At 36.4% G+C, this 14913-nt stretch overlaps 1 protein-coding gene across 1 annotated transcript; it reads left to right on the forward strand.

The window, feature by feature from the left end:
* The first annotated feature begins 1331 nt into the window (after positions 1-1331).
* Positions 1332-9621, forward strand: DTD2 (D-tyrosyl-tRNA deacylase 2 (putative)). Its single transcript, XM_012647898.1, has 3 exons — positions 1332-1552; positions 5197-5266; positions 9035-9621. Exons 1-3 carry the CDS (start codon positions 1442-1444, stop codon positions 9358-9360), a joined length of 507 nt encoding a protein of 168 aa, XP_012503352.1. The 5' UTR covers positions 1332-1441; the 3' UTR covers positions 9361-9621.
* The last annotated feature ends 5292 nt before the right edge of the window (positions 9622-14913 follow it).

The raw sequence follows: 14913 nt of genomic DNA on the forward strand, positions 1-14913 counted from the left end.
CAACTTGTCTGTGCTTCGCAGACAAATGTCAACAAATATTAGAATTCCTGCAATGCAGTAATCAGAGATAATGTGAGACTTTGCTTTTTGTTTTTTACTGGAGAAGTAAGGCTTGCTGCAAGATAACTAGCAAACAAGCAACTTCGATTTTGTGTACAAAGGACTGTTGATTATGCATGGATTACTTTCTTCAGTCACACTACTTTGTATGGATAGCAACAGTCAGTGATGTCATCTTCTTGAACAACAGACCCGCATGCATAGGCATTTCTGCCAACTGAGCCCAAATCAATGACCTGGGTAACACAATCAGGGTAACACTATTATTCCTCATCTAAACCTTCCAAGCCTGTAGAAAAATAAATGATAATCTGATAAATGTTCAAGGAATATGTTACATGGGAAAGAAAACCAAGCTCTTGTTTAATTTTATTTACATTCTAATACATGCTTACAGAAAATGCATCACAGAATTTATATCATTATGTTCATTAGAACATGTTGTTTTATTTTCATATGAGTAGCAGGTTAAATAATGTATTAACAATCAGCCTTTCTTAGATAAGAATGTTTTTAGCAAGGATATTTTGTAAAGAATGGTCTCCAAATGTGTATTCACATAGCACACCAATACTTTTACTGGAAGCAGTATTATTTATAGCATTCCTGATAGAGAAGGTGGCATTGTTTTAATGGTTGGAATAAGGAAAAATTTGAAAGATGTATGGCTTTTAGTTCCATCTCTGCTTGCTTTGTGATTTGATTGATTCGTTCTCTTTACTTATCTTCATAATGGGCATAATATGGACTTTAAATCAAGCAGGTTTAAAAATTTTCAGCAGCTAAAATCTAAGCTTTCTGAGGTGAAAAATATTTGCTCAAAAGTGTGTAGGAGAGATCTAATGAGTCTTTTCATTCTTTTAAACACATTAACTGCCCTGTGAGTTGTATTTAACTCACGCTAGTTTGAGCATATGTAACTCACGTCTCTTCGCCTTGGGAGCCGGGTGAACTATTTTTCAAGTTGCATACAACTCACGCACTGAAAACAATAAAAAATAACAAATTTTTCATGAAATTAGAAAGGATCGTTTTGTTTTCAAAGTTTTTATTTTATTTTTGTAATAAAACACTGTGGCCCCACAGAAAAAAAATTTTTTCTAATGTGGCAGTTAATATGCTAAAGGTACACACCAAGCGCCTTCTAATGAGTTGGGTAGGTTTGGCGCAGGCGCTTAGTATACTACCACGTGTCTTAGAAGCCTGTACATCCGGGACACTCGAGAGGCAGGAGGGGCCCCGTTGTCCTAGGGGCGGGGCCGCAAGCGACCGGGGCGGTCCCTCCATCGCGCCCCGCCCTGTCTTTCCTGCCTGCGCGCCGGGGGCGGAGCTTGCGCGGCGTGCGGCCCGAACCCTTCGGACACCGGCGGGGGCTGGAGCCATGGCAGACGGAGTCCGGACGCCTCAGGCTCGGGCACTCCTGCAGCAGTGCCTGCACGCCCGGCTGCAAGTTCGCCCAGCCGAGGGGGACGCCGCGGCCCAGTGGGTGGAGGTAACATCGGCCCGGCAGCTCTCGTCCTCCTCCCGCGTGCAGGGGTGGTTCTTTCCGCCTTGTCTCGATGGCTAGTCCCATCCGCATCTCCCTCTAAGCCAGGCGGGCCGGCCGCTTGCTACCAAGCCAGACGTCCGGCGGGTCCGCCCGACGCTACCCACGATGGTCTGTCTGGCTGCGCTTGTCTCTTCCGTCCTGCATCAGCGTGGCCAGCGCCAGACTTCGTCCCCCATAGGAAGAGCGTGTCTCCGTGCTTGGAGGGACCACGGGGACTTGAGCTTCCTTTCACCGTCTGCTTACCTGAGCTCGGGGGACTTTAGGCCTAATTGTCTCAGATCCCTTTAAAGCGTGTGGCCTGCGTTGATCTAGTTCAAGCTTGTAGGTTAGGTTTGCTGTAGGCGTTCAAGATCTGCTTTGACTGGTGGGATCGCGTCTAATTCCTCATGTTAACTGTAGCTTGGTCTTAGCATAGAAAGGAGATTCCCCAAGAAACAATTCTATGTCAAGAAAATTTTTAAAATTTGACTTATTTCCAACTGAAAAACAAAGACCACTACTTTTATAATAATGTTGCATTATTATCGAACACATTTCCTCCAAATATTTTTTTTTAGTCACACTGACCACATTTCAAATGAATTTAGAACATTTATGTCAATATGAGTTCCTTCTACTTGCATACATTCTTACCTTTTTAAGACAGCCTGTCCCCACACCATATATAAACAAGATGTTCTTTAAGGCCCCCAACGAGTAAGTTGAAATATAAGAAAAAAATTAGTTCCTAATTAAGACTTTTGGAGGTACTCAGAAACTTTAATGTAGCAGAATCTCATTCACTCATCTCTGCTGAATTGGGTCCCAGATCTAGCATTACTTAACACAATCCTAGTCATTATTTTGAATACTACCCATTTGGGTGATTATTGCTAAATCAGCCTGTTACCCTGTGCCAATTTGGAAATGTTTATAAGCATAAAAATCACTGTATTCTCACCTTTTCTCAGAAATCTAGTTTTCTTATTTGTTATTTTTGTTGAAGAGGTGATTTCTTTTCCATATTGAAGTTTTATGCTTTTTATAATTTGCAGTTCTATCTAAAGAATTACCTATTTTTATAGTTGCCTCCTGATACTCTACATTCCAAACTATTAATCATTTAGGTTCTTTTCATGTTTATCTTTTTATGTTCTTCATTCCACATCTCCTTATGCAAAATCACAGATATTTTATTGCAGCCTTCCAAACTATCAGTTCGTGTTTATAAACTTTCAAAATTATTTTTAAAGGCTTTCCCTTTGACTCCTACACACACTACTAAATTAGTTGACTAAGAGTTGACAAGTAATTTAGATGGTGAGAAAGTTTAAATGTTCTTTCTCACACATCCTCTACCCTGTTCTATTATTAAAAGTTCTTATTTTTTTAGCAAGAGTTTTGTCAGAAGATTTGAGGGTTCCTTTCTTTGTTCTTAGTTTCATTCATTTAGAACTTTGCTGTCATAGACAGCAAAATTTTTCTTCCTGGGAAGTGAAATTTTTTAAGCTACAGTGAGAATTATCTGTACTTTCTTACATATTTGAAATATTTTATACCAAAGAAGCTTCCTCTCTTGACTTAAAGAGAGGAATCTGCAGATCACAACTTAAGATCTATTTTATTATTGGGATAAGTGAAAAGAAAATAACTTAATGAAGAGGTAATGTGGTAAGTAGAAAGAACAGATGTCTATTTCTGCAAATAATTTGGTATTTAATTCTGACATTGCAGGTGTCCAAATATGAATATGCGTAAGATTTCAGCTCATAGTGACGTATAGTGGCTTAAGCCTATAATCCCAGCACTTTGGGAGGCTGGCACAGGAGGATCACTTGAACCCACGAGTTTGAGACTAGCCTGGGCAACATAGCAAGACCTTGTCTCTAGAAAGAAAATTAGCTGGGCATAGCGAGTGACATGCACCTATAGTCCCAGCTATTCAGCAGGCTGAAGTGGGAGGATCACTTGAGCCCACGAGTTCAAGGTTACAGTGAGCTATGATCGCACCACTGAACTACTCCATCCTGGGTGACAAAGTGAGACTTTGTCTTTAAAAAAAAAAAAACAAGATTTCAGTGTATACTGAAAATGATACCAGTGGAAAGTCCTGTGACAGTAGTGTAGAACTTGCCAGTTGCTTATTATGGGTGTGTATTGGAAGTCCTTGCCAATTGTTTCAGTAGCACTTTTTAAAAATGACTTCTCCAGGTAAATCAAATGTGAGTGTAGAGCTGCATTTACATTTACATAGAAAATTACTTAGATATCACATAGAGCCTGGAAGATATAGTTGAATGTTAGAGTAATCAACAGATAAATTGAGTCCCTATCACATACAAAATAGTCTGTAAAGTGCTTTGCAAGTTAAAGTGGGAAATTGTGCCTCTACCTTTAAATGTATTTTTATATGTTCATTTAGCGAGTACTTGCATAGCACTCACTATGAACCACGCACTGTTTTAAGGACTTAAGTTACAAATATTAACTCATTTAATCCACGTAATAGCTCCTGGAGTCAAAGACGTGAATTAATATAAGGAATCAAAAATCTAATGATTCACTCAGCAGCAGAATCAAAGTTTCTTAAAATTGTCTTTTTTATATAGTCTCTGTCCTACAAGAGCTAAGAAAGAAATATCCACATCATTATATAAAATAAATAAATTTATATTCCTGCTAACAACCAGCCTTGTAATATAGATTGTAAATGTAATTTTCAAAGCCTAATCTCATTTATTTAAAGCATTTAATGACAATAACAAAAAAGAATTGGACAGTTTTCTGGAGTTTATAAAAATAGAATCAGACCCTTATTTTTATTATCCGTAAGTAAATGGATTAGGGGAAATCGAGAGTGATGATGTCAAAAGATATCAGTCACACTGTTGCTTATCCATCAGCCATATCTTGTATAATGTAAATTCATTTGGTATTGAATAAATGGGGCCCTGCAAACTAAATGTTTCTAGTCTGTCAGCCTTACTAGGGAGGAGGCTTTTGCTAGTCCTATGATTTTGATTAGAAGTAAGTGTTTGAAGGTATAACTTGTCTTTGCTGTGCTTGGTTATATTTTGAAATTAATTTTTGAAAGACATAATAACTGAGGTGATTGAAACTTGAAAACATTTTGTTTTCTCACATATTTAATTAAGAAATCAAATCTGGGCTGGGGGCTGTGGCTCATGCCTATAATCTTAGCACTTTGGGAGGCTGAGGCTGGAGGATCACTTGAGGTGAGGAGTTTGAGACCAGCCTGAGCAAGAGCAAGACCCTGTCTCTATAAGAAATAGAAAAATTAGCTGGGTGTGGTGGCATGCACCTGTAGTCCCAGTGTCTTGGGAGGCTGAGGCAGGAGGAACACTTGAACCCAGGAGTTTGAGGTTGCAGTGAGCTACAGTGATACCACTGCACTCTACCTCAGAGACAGAGCAAGACCCTGTCTCAAAAAATAATAATAATAGAAATCAAATGTATTTTAAAACTTATCTCTCTTCCTTTGCTTTTAACCTCTATGTCTATAACAGTTGTGAAATTTTATTCATTTAATTCTGTATCTCTGTATAAATTTCTTTCTAATCTGAGTTTATTGTGGTGCTTTCTCATAGATTCAGAGAGGATTAGTGATCTACGTGTGCTTTTTCAAGGGAGCTGATAAAAAACTTCTTCCCAAAATGGGTATGTGTTTGATTCTTTTTTCTTTTTTAAGAGTGAGAAAGAACAGCAATAGATAAATGAGCCAGAAGGAGCAAGAAGCACAATCTTTTTTTTTTCCCTTTTTATTTTGAGTTGACATGTAATAATTGTACATATTTATGGGATACAGAGTGATATTTCAATATGTGTATACAATGTATAATGATCAAATCAGGGTAATTAGCATATATATCACCTCAAATATTTAACCTTTCTTTGTGTTGTGAACATTTAAAATCCTCTTTTAGCTTTTTGAAAACATACAATAAATTATAGTTAACCATATTCACCATACAGTACTGCAGAACACCAGAAATCATTCCTCCTATCTAGCTATAATTTTGTATCCATTACCAACTTCTCCCCATCCTAAGATGCACAATCTTAAGTTGTACTCCTATGTAAGTTATTAATTACTTAATTCTATCTAGCGTTGTTGGCTTTACCTATTTGTCTATTCCAAGTTTAAAGTAAGCAAGTGTGGTGGAATTCTTTTAAAATAGCTGCAGCATTGCAGATGGCTTATAGATTGAGTATACACACACACAGGTACACACAATGCATTTTGGCCAAGGCTGCAGAAACTTGTTGGAAGCAAGGTGGCCACATAGGGAGAAACAGATGCTGCATTTCTTAATATAGTTTCCCTTGTCTCCCAGAGTCCCTAACAGAGGCAGTAGTTGACATGTGTACAAGGTGTGGGTCCTAGCAAACCTGGACAACTTAAGCTTACGTCATTATGGAAGAATTATGCACTTCTTTCTTGGAAATATGTATAAATATAAAGGTTCTCCCAGTTCTTGAACCAAACTCAATATCATCACAGCCACACCTCCTCCAGAAAAATAGAAAGCAGAGTCCATGTTCAGAGATCTCTGAATAATAATTTACCTACCTGTAGCTTTCTAGTATACTGGACAGTCCATAGTACTGTACATCCCTTGTAATAATTACATAGGCTCAGATATACCAAATCAATTCATGTATTGTCTCAATTATATATATTGGATTTAACAATTATGTCCCCCCAAAAAACAAAAACAAACAAACCTGAAATAATGGAGCTATCCTTAAGGTTGGAGACAGGTTATATTCTCTTCATTAGTAAAGGATAGTACCCATTAGTTGGATTAATAATAAATATAAATGATACAAATGGATAGTTGAAGCTTATAGAAGTTAACCTGGAAGAGCTTCAAGAGCAAATAGCCCAATTAGACCAGCTTGGACAAAAAGCTAAAGCTTCTAGGGCAATTTTATACTGATATGTTAAACACATCTGACAACTTTGTCAAAGAATGAAAACTAGAGTTAAGCAAGAGACTATGATAGGTGTAGATGGAAAGCCAGTAACTGTAATAGTTCAAAATTTGAATCCAGAGGATAATAAAGAAGCTTTGATAGGTTTAAAAAGAAAATGAAATGAGGCCTCCTATTATAGAGGATAATTTGTCAGATCCTAATGCTAGGGTGTTAGACATTCTGTATACTTTCCTAAATTAATATTTTCCCTTGGATCAAATCATTATTGGTCATAAAAAATATAGTAGAAATCTTCAAAAACAGGAAGAAAATTTTTGTCATTCTAATTTAAGATTGACTTTCTAAAGTTGTCTCATGGGTCTTAAATGGATCTTAATCATAATCGTATGAAATAAGCCTACCAAATCCATGCTGCATTTTATTTTGTAGTGATCAAATCCTGTGTGCTTCCATATGTATCTTTGTGAGTTTACTTTAAATACATGCATAAGATTGTGGTGGATTGAAAACACTCTGGAGATCCACCTTAACTCTTTTAGTGGGTAATCTAACACAAAGCTTTATATATCATGATTCTCAGTAAAGAAAGATATAACTCTAAGAATCACATTTTGCTGATTTGACTTTTAAGCAAAATAATTGTATCTATTATTAGATGTTACCTTGAGCTTCACTCTATTCAAGCTGGAAAGTAACTCAATGTAATGGGATTCTCTTAAACCCCACCTCATACTTATTACATGGATTCAAATCAAATCATATTATCTCTTGGGAACATAACAACCAGTTGTAACCATAAAGTCTGAAATAGCGTAGCTAACATAGAAACATGTAGAATCTTCCTCAATTCATCTTCAGTATTATTGGACTGAGACCCAGGGACCTGTCAAAACTTCATTTCCCATATGCATCATTAGAAATACTTGATTGATAACCTGTCTTAGGGTCTTCAAGTTTCTAGCATGCCATTAATTCATTGTTTCATTTTAATTCTACTTAATGGTGTTGGTATTTGTATTGTATTTATCTGTATCCTGATATTTGTATACCAACAGCATTAATTGAATTCTCAGTTATAGCCAGTAGAGGGAGGTATGTAGAAGTATAATAAATTGTAGTATTACCTTTCAGGCCTGTTATTCCAAAATTAACTAAGTCCGTCACTAGCCTAAAGCCTAGATAGCTAGGTAGTGATTTCCATTGGAATGAAGTGCTCTGGAGAGTTAAATTTCCTTAGAGGCAGTCAATAAGCACTGCTGCCTATATAGCAAAGTCCTGTTTGCAATAGAGGTATTTAAAAATAGATGTTAGTTAAGTGAAAAATCGATGGTGCTTAATGTATAGCTTATGAATTCATTTGGATGCTCACCTTGGCAGGTTTTTACCAGGTTAATTCCATGACTTCTAGAGTGGGGCAACCATACTGAATCCTTACTAATGCTACAGATCCTCTAATAATTGAAACTATTAACTACCCCAACAGAAGCATACCTTTTGAAGCCTAATTGAGCAGGAGTGTGAGGTTTATATAGTTTCTTTTACCATTTGTCCTTTTAGGACTGTTCTTTGCAAGAAGTCATTTTAGCATTATACCAGAGGTAGGGAGACCCTAAGTCTATTTATATTAGACACTTCCTTTGTTTATTGTTTTGAAAATGATTAATGTTCAGGTGTAAAAGTTTTCTAAGTTAAGGCTTGTAGCTATACATAGATATTTATGGTAGTGTTGACACTTCTTATTAGCTACAAATAATCTCATAGATGCTATAAAAATACCACCATGTTTTCTTACATGTATGTGAAGATAGTGCCAGTAGCTCTGTATCTTTTGATTTACTTTTTCAGTTGTGACAAAGAATTTCTGATGGTTCTTGCTTTCATCTTTACCCTTCTTCCATGGATTATATTTGTAAAATGATTAGTTCATATTTATATTGCCTTTAAGGTTATGAAACTACAAAATCAGCTGGTTTATAATGGGATTGAAGCAGGAACCTTTATCTCAGCTTAAAACTCTAAGCAACTAAGTTTAAAATAATAAATGCACATCTTTATTTAATATTCTGTTATAATGCAGAATTTGGTGTGAGGAGGATTAATCATGATCTTTTTCCAGTGGGATTTGCTAATGAAATAGAAGGAGCAGGGCAGCAAAATCTTCTCATGCTTTCCTCCAAGGCAACAATATTGGAGGTTCCAATGTACAGTTAATTCGTCAGACCTTTCTGGATGAACATAATGTTAGGTAATCTTAACTGCCAAGTCAAATTTAAAATATCATGCCATTTTCTGCATGAAATTTGCTTTATTTTTCATGCTTAGATTATTTAGCTTAGTGAAGCAGTTTTTAAAATCCAAATAGAGACTTTGGGTTAGAAGTATGAGCTGACAAACTGAGTTTTAAGCATGAGATTTGCTGACTAAAAATAATGATTTTCTTCATGTTTGTTTTTCACTTCAAAATGTTTTGCCTCTCTCCCCACCCAGTTAATACACTGTTAAATGTGAAATTGAGCGAGACAGAAAATGGCAAGCACATCTCTATATTGGATCTACCTGGCGACATTCTTATCATCCCTCAAGCCACCCTCGGGGGAAGAGTAAAAGGAAAGAACATGCAGTATCACTCTAACTCTGGAAAAGAAGAAGGGTTAGAACTTTATTCTCAATTTGTGACTCTATGTGAAAAAGAATTAGCTGCTAACAGCAAGTGTGCTGAAGCTGGCGTTGTAGTGGAACATGGCACTTACGGGAACAGGCAGGTGTTAAAGCTGGATACCAATGGACCATACACACATTTAATTGAGTTTTGAAAATTAAAAATTAGTTTCTATAGCTGCTTTATGGTATTAAATGATCTGAACTATATTAAGATTTTCTTCCCCTTCATCTTGAAAACACTAATCTGCAGCATTTTTAGACAAGAAAATCCTGGGTCCCTTATATAACTCTGCAACCTGCTAATTGGGTGACCTTGCCAAGTCACCCAAACGCTCTCTGATCTCAGTCAGCTTTTGTCCTGCTTTCTCCTACCCTTCCACTTGAAAATTTGAGAAATGCTGTCTATTGACTTCATAGTCATTAAGGAAATGTTCTTAGCTGTACTTTTAAAATTACATACATTTTAAATATTTTACAATGAAGAAATTTGTGCTATCCAGGGAAATACATTTATTATGCTCTGATTTGTGTAGTATGTGATAAAAATAACTATTTGTGTTAAAATTAGGTAAAATGCAACACAAACCATTTATAACTTTGTCAATTTTACTATTTATATTTTCCATATTTTGAATGAAAGTATATGTGATTCATCATTCCTTTTATAATATGTATCAAAATGTAATATAGAAATGTTTTGTGCATTTTATTACTTTCCAAGGACATACAGATGCTTTACATTATTTTAGGAATCTTTAGTTAACATAGAAAAAAGTATAGGGGATTAAAAGTTATTTTTATTAAACATACCCATATAGATGAGTTAATGTTCTGTTTCTCAGTTTTTAGCAAAACCACATGTATCTCACTTTCCATGTTTTTTTTTTTTTGAGACTCTCAAAAAAAAAAAAAAAGATGGAAAGTGAGACACACACCTCAGCCTACTGAGTAGCAGGAACTACAGGTGCGTGCCATATCTTTGGTTTTTAAAGAACTAGTTCATGAAATTAGTGTTAGTTCATAAATTTTTTAGGAAGTCCCTTTCCTGTTGAATTAGATTACTATAAGAGGAAGAAAAAGGGAAGTTTTCTCCAGGAATAGCTTGAAAACACATTGACTTATTCATTCTCATATTATCTGCTTGATGGTTTGGAGCCAGTGTCAGTTTTTCTGAATTAGTGAATGTTGTGGACTGGCTGTTTGTGCCTCACCCTGAAATTCATATGTTGAAGCCCTTATCCCCAGTGTGATGGTATGTGGAGATGGAGCCTTTGGGAGGTAATTAGGGTTAGATGAGGTCATGAAGGTGGGGCCCTCATGATGAGACCGGTAAAAAAGGAGCCACCAGACAGTTTGCTCTCCCCACCCCACCCCATTCCACCTTGTGAGCACACAGCGAGAAGGTGGCTGTCTACCAGCCAGGAAAAGAGCCATCACCAGAAACTGACCATGCTGACACATTGATCTTGAACTTCTGGCTTCCAGAACTATGAGAAAAGAAATTTCTGTTGTTTAAGCTACCCAGTCTAAGGTACATTGTTATGGCAGCCTGAGATGTCTAAAAGAATGGTATAAGATAGACAGCTAATAAGATAAACTTTTCAAAGACAAGAGAGGAAGATATACAAGAAGTTGAAAGAATAAATGAGTCAATAAGAGGTAGTTTTGAAAACTCCTCTGATCTGATTAAAAGGTGTTTTTTAAGAGTGAAAACCAAATAATATTGCTAATTACCAAAAAGGTGAAGACATTAAATAAACATCCTAAGTAGCTGCTGAAAATTCCTTTGTGTCTTATAATTTCTTTAGATTTGTGTTCCTAAGAGACTTAAATTTTTTATTATCACAAAAAAATCCTATTTTCTCTTTACCCTTCCTGTATTATGCTATTTTGGAACTTGAGAATCAATAACTGGCTTGGTAATGAGCTCATTGTCCTTAACTTTTGCTTTATTGATTCACAATACACTTATTGAAATGTAATAAACTATTCATAAACTTGCAAACTCCAGTTTTCTCAAAGGTTCTCCAAAGAAGTGTGTATGACTTTCAAAAAGATTGTGTTACCTATTTTAAATCATTTTGATTTTATGTCTAAGTGAAACGCTGACTCATAGGCCTAGATTGCTATTTTATAGTTCAAGCAATCGTCCTTAAAACATTTCCTTGAGGTACTTTTGGAGAATAGCAATTTCAAGTACATAAATAGTTATTAAACAGAAGGTGATGATCGACTTTGCTTAATTTCCAGGGAGGCTACAACAAGGGAAAAGGCAAGACAAATAGTGGATATGAAAATAACTATATCTTGGCTTTCTGTACCTCTTTTGGCCCAAAGTGCTCAAAGAACCTTCAATAGATATTTTATCTTCACAGTATATATATAATGACGATAGTGCTATGGAAAGACAATGTTTAAATAATTTTCCCAAGGTCATACAATAGGAAGGAATAATTTCCATCTTTTTGGAAATTGACTCTCTTGCGAGAGTTATTAAAATAGAAATTGATCTTGATAAAAGCTTAGCATCTCTTAGTGTGAATCACTTGAGAAAGAATAGCCAATACGTTGGTTTATTTATTTATTTATTTTTTTGAGACAGAGTCTCACTTTGTTGCCTGGGCTGGAGTGCTGTGGTGTCAGCCTAGCTCACAGCAACCTCAAACTCCTGGGCTCAAGTGATCCTCCCACCTCAGCCTCCTGAGTAGCTGGGACTACAGGCGTGAGCCACAGCACCCGGCCCCAATAAATTGGTTTATTTACTATAAATTAAGTGCAGGCAGGTTTGCACCTAATTTAGGTGCCTTCTGCTTCTAATTTTCTAAGATTCTAGAATGTTTCAAATAGAGTATCTAAATAAGATACTGTTTTATTTGTCAATTTAGAAACCTCCTGGACTCAATTATAGAAAATACTATGTATAAAACAATGCGGGGGAGTGGAGGGTAGATAAAAAACCTATCTATTGGGTACAATGAACACTGGGTGATGAGCACACTAAAAGCCCTGACTTAAGCATTATAAAAGGTATCCACATAACAAAAACATTTGTACTCCCTTAACATTTTTTTTTTTTTTTGAGACAGAGTCTCACTCTTTTGCCCGTGCTAAAGTGAGTGCCGTGGCATCATCCTAGCTGACAGCAACCTCAAACTCCTGGGCTCAAGCGATCCTCCTGCCTCAACCTCCCAAGTAGCTGGGACTACAGGCATGCGCCACCATGCCCGGCTAATTTTTTCTATATATTTTTAGTTGTCCAATTGATTTCTTTCTATTTTTAGTAGAGACGGGGTTTTGCTCTTGCTCAGGCTGGTTTCGAACTCCTGAGCTCAAACAATCCACCCGCCTCAGCCTCCCAGAGAGCTAGGATTACAGGCGTGAGCCACCACGCCAGCCTTCCCTAACATTTTGAAATTAAAGAAAACAATGGATATGGTTTTAATATCTTGAATACACTTATATAAAGTAAAATCAAATACACATTTACCGTTCCTTTATTAGTTCAAGTCATTAAAGAAGGCATACCATTTATGAATAATATCTGTACAAATGATAATTTGTTGACTCCATAGTGAATGAACTCAATTTGTAATATATCAAAATCAAATATTATAGACTCCTTCCATGCCACTTGTTTTAGAGAATAAGAACTCATATTGATGTTTTAAGAGAAGAAAATCATGTCAGATTTTTACTATCTGTGATTAACATTGCAGAGAACCTGATTTATGTTACAGCTGAATATATAGCAAAAAAAACAAAAAACACATGATGACACTCCAGTGTATTTAGAAATATCTGACATTAATTTATTAAAATAAGAATAGTTTCTGAAAGGGGAGAACTACTAGAAAAGTAACATTTTCATTCTGAAGCCACACCTTGGTGATGACTTTAAACATTTATTTTGACAGTCTCCTAATTATTCTCCCTATCTCCTATTTCTCCTATCTCTAAACCTTTTCTGTAGACCATGTCCAAGGTAATGTTCCTAGAACATGTCTTTCTCTATACCATTCCGCTGCTTAGAAACTTGTATAGCTTCTCTTTATCTACAGAACAAAGTCTAATCTTCTGGAGGTTGGCATCAAGGCTTTCCATACTCCTCAGGAGTATATGAAATCACTAAGGAAGAACTGTAGAGAACTGATGTCAGAATCTTGAAAAATAACATCTAAAGAAAGGGCAAAGTATAAGAGGCCAGAGGAGACTATAGAGATATCAGAGAGGCAGAGAGAACCAGAAAAGTGCATTGTTACGCAAAGATACTTTCAAAATGTAAACAGTGACAAAGTCAGTGCCATGTACTAGAGAAAAACTGGATAACACAAAGACTAAGGAAAGACCTTTGGGCCTAGCAGTTGGCTTTTTTCAGAGCTTATTAAGAATTGGAGTATTTTCAATAGCTAATAGTAGGGATTCTTAATCTTTTGTCCTGTCTCAAAGTGTGTCAGTGTACCAGAATCACCCGGGGAGCCTATTAAGATGCATTTTCCTGGAACATGCCAAACATACTAAATCAGAATCTCAGGAGTTAAAATCTGTCTAATCACCAGTCTCCCCACAGGTGATTCTTGAGGACACTGGAATCCCAGAACCATTGTTACTCAGAATAAAGCCCAGACTCCTAAAGCTGATACCAAGGTTTTATAATCTGGCTCCAGCTCAACTTTCTAAACTTTCCTCCCACCACTTCCCTATAGAAATTCTTCAGTATAGCTCTATATTTTTCTTAGATCATGCCCTTGCCTAAATTGCCCTCTGCTCTCCTCTAAATCCATCATCATTGAATATCTAGCTCAAGTCAATCTTTTCTGACCCCATAGTATTTCTCCTCCCTCTACATTCCTTGGCATTATGATTGTGACCCTTGTGACACTTATGATGTGTCTTAAGAAATTGTGTACTTTGGCTTTAATTTTTTTTTTTTTTTTTTTTTTTGAGACAGAGTCTCACTGTGTTGCCCGGGCTAGAGTGCTGTGGTGTCATCCTAGCTCACAGCAACCTCAAACTCCTGGGCTCAAGCGATCCTCCTGCCTCAGCCTCCCGAGTAGCTGGGACTACAGGCATGCGCCACCATGCCCGGCTAATTTTTTCTATATATTTTTAGTTGTCCAATTAATTTCTTTCTATTTTTAGTAGAGACGGGGTCTCGCTCTTGCTCAGGCTGGTTTCGAACTCCTGAGCTCAAACAATCCGCCTGCCTCAGCCTCCCAGAGAGCTAGGATGGCTTTAATTTTTTAATATTAATATGTCTTGACTGCAGAGTATAATATGGGATAGAGCCAGTATAATAGTGTGCAGACATAGTGTAAATTTTTTATCTCCCACAGAATTTCCATAGTGCTGTCCCTGTGGTCTATGCTTAGTAATTCTCAGTAAATATTACCTGAATTAATATGGAGATATGTTAGTGGCCAGCATACTCTTGATTTTGGTTCAGTTATACCACTACTTTATATATAGATTTCTTAGTCTTTAAGTAATAAAGAGATGTTGGATATGCAAGAAGCAAGTATAATACAGTTATACTGTGTTTAAATACAATAGATAACACCAGAAAAAAAGATAAAAACTAAAATGGAGGATTTTTGAGTTTCAACACAAATATGGGTATTGCTGTTTCTATTTTATTATTTTATTTTATCAGAGTGGTCACTTTACATTTTCTTCAGGTTCACTATAAAGGTTTACTGTTTCTAATA

Source organism: Propithecus coquereli, unplaced genomic scaffold (assembly GCF_000956105.1).
Source record: "Propithecus coquereli isolate 6110/MARCELLA unplaced genomic scaffold, Pcoq_1.0 Scaffold273, whole genome shotgun sequence".
Lineage (NCBI taxonomy): Eukaryota > Metazoa > Chordata > Mammalia > Primates > Indriidae > Propithecus > Propithecus coquereli.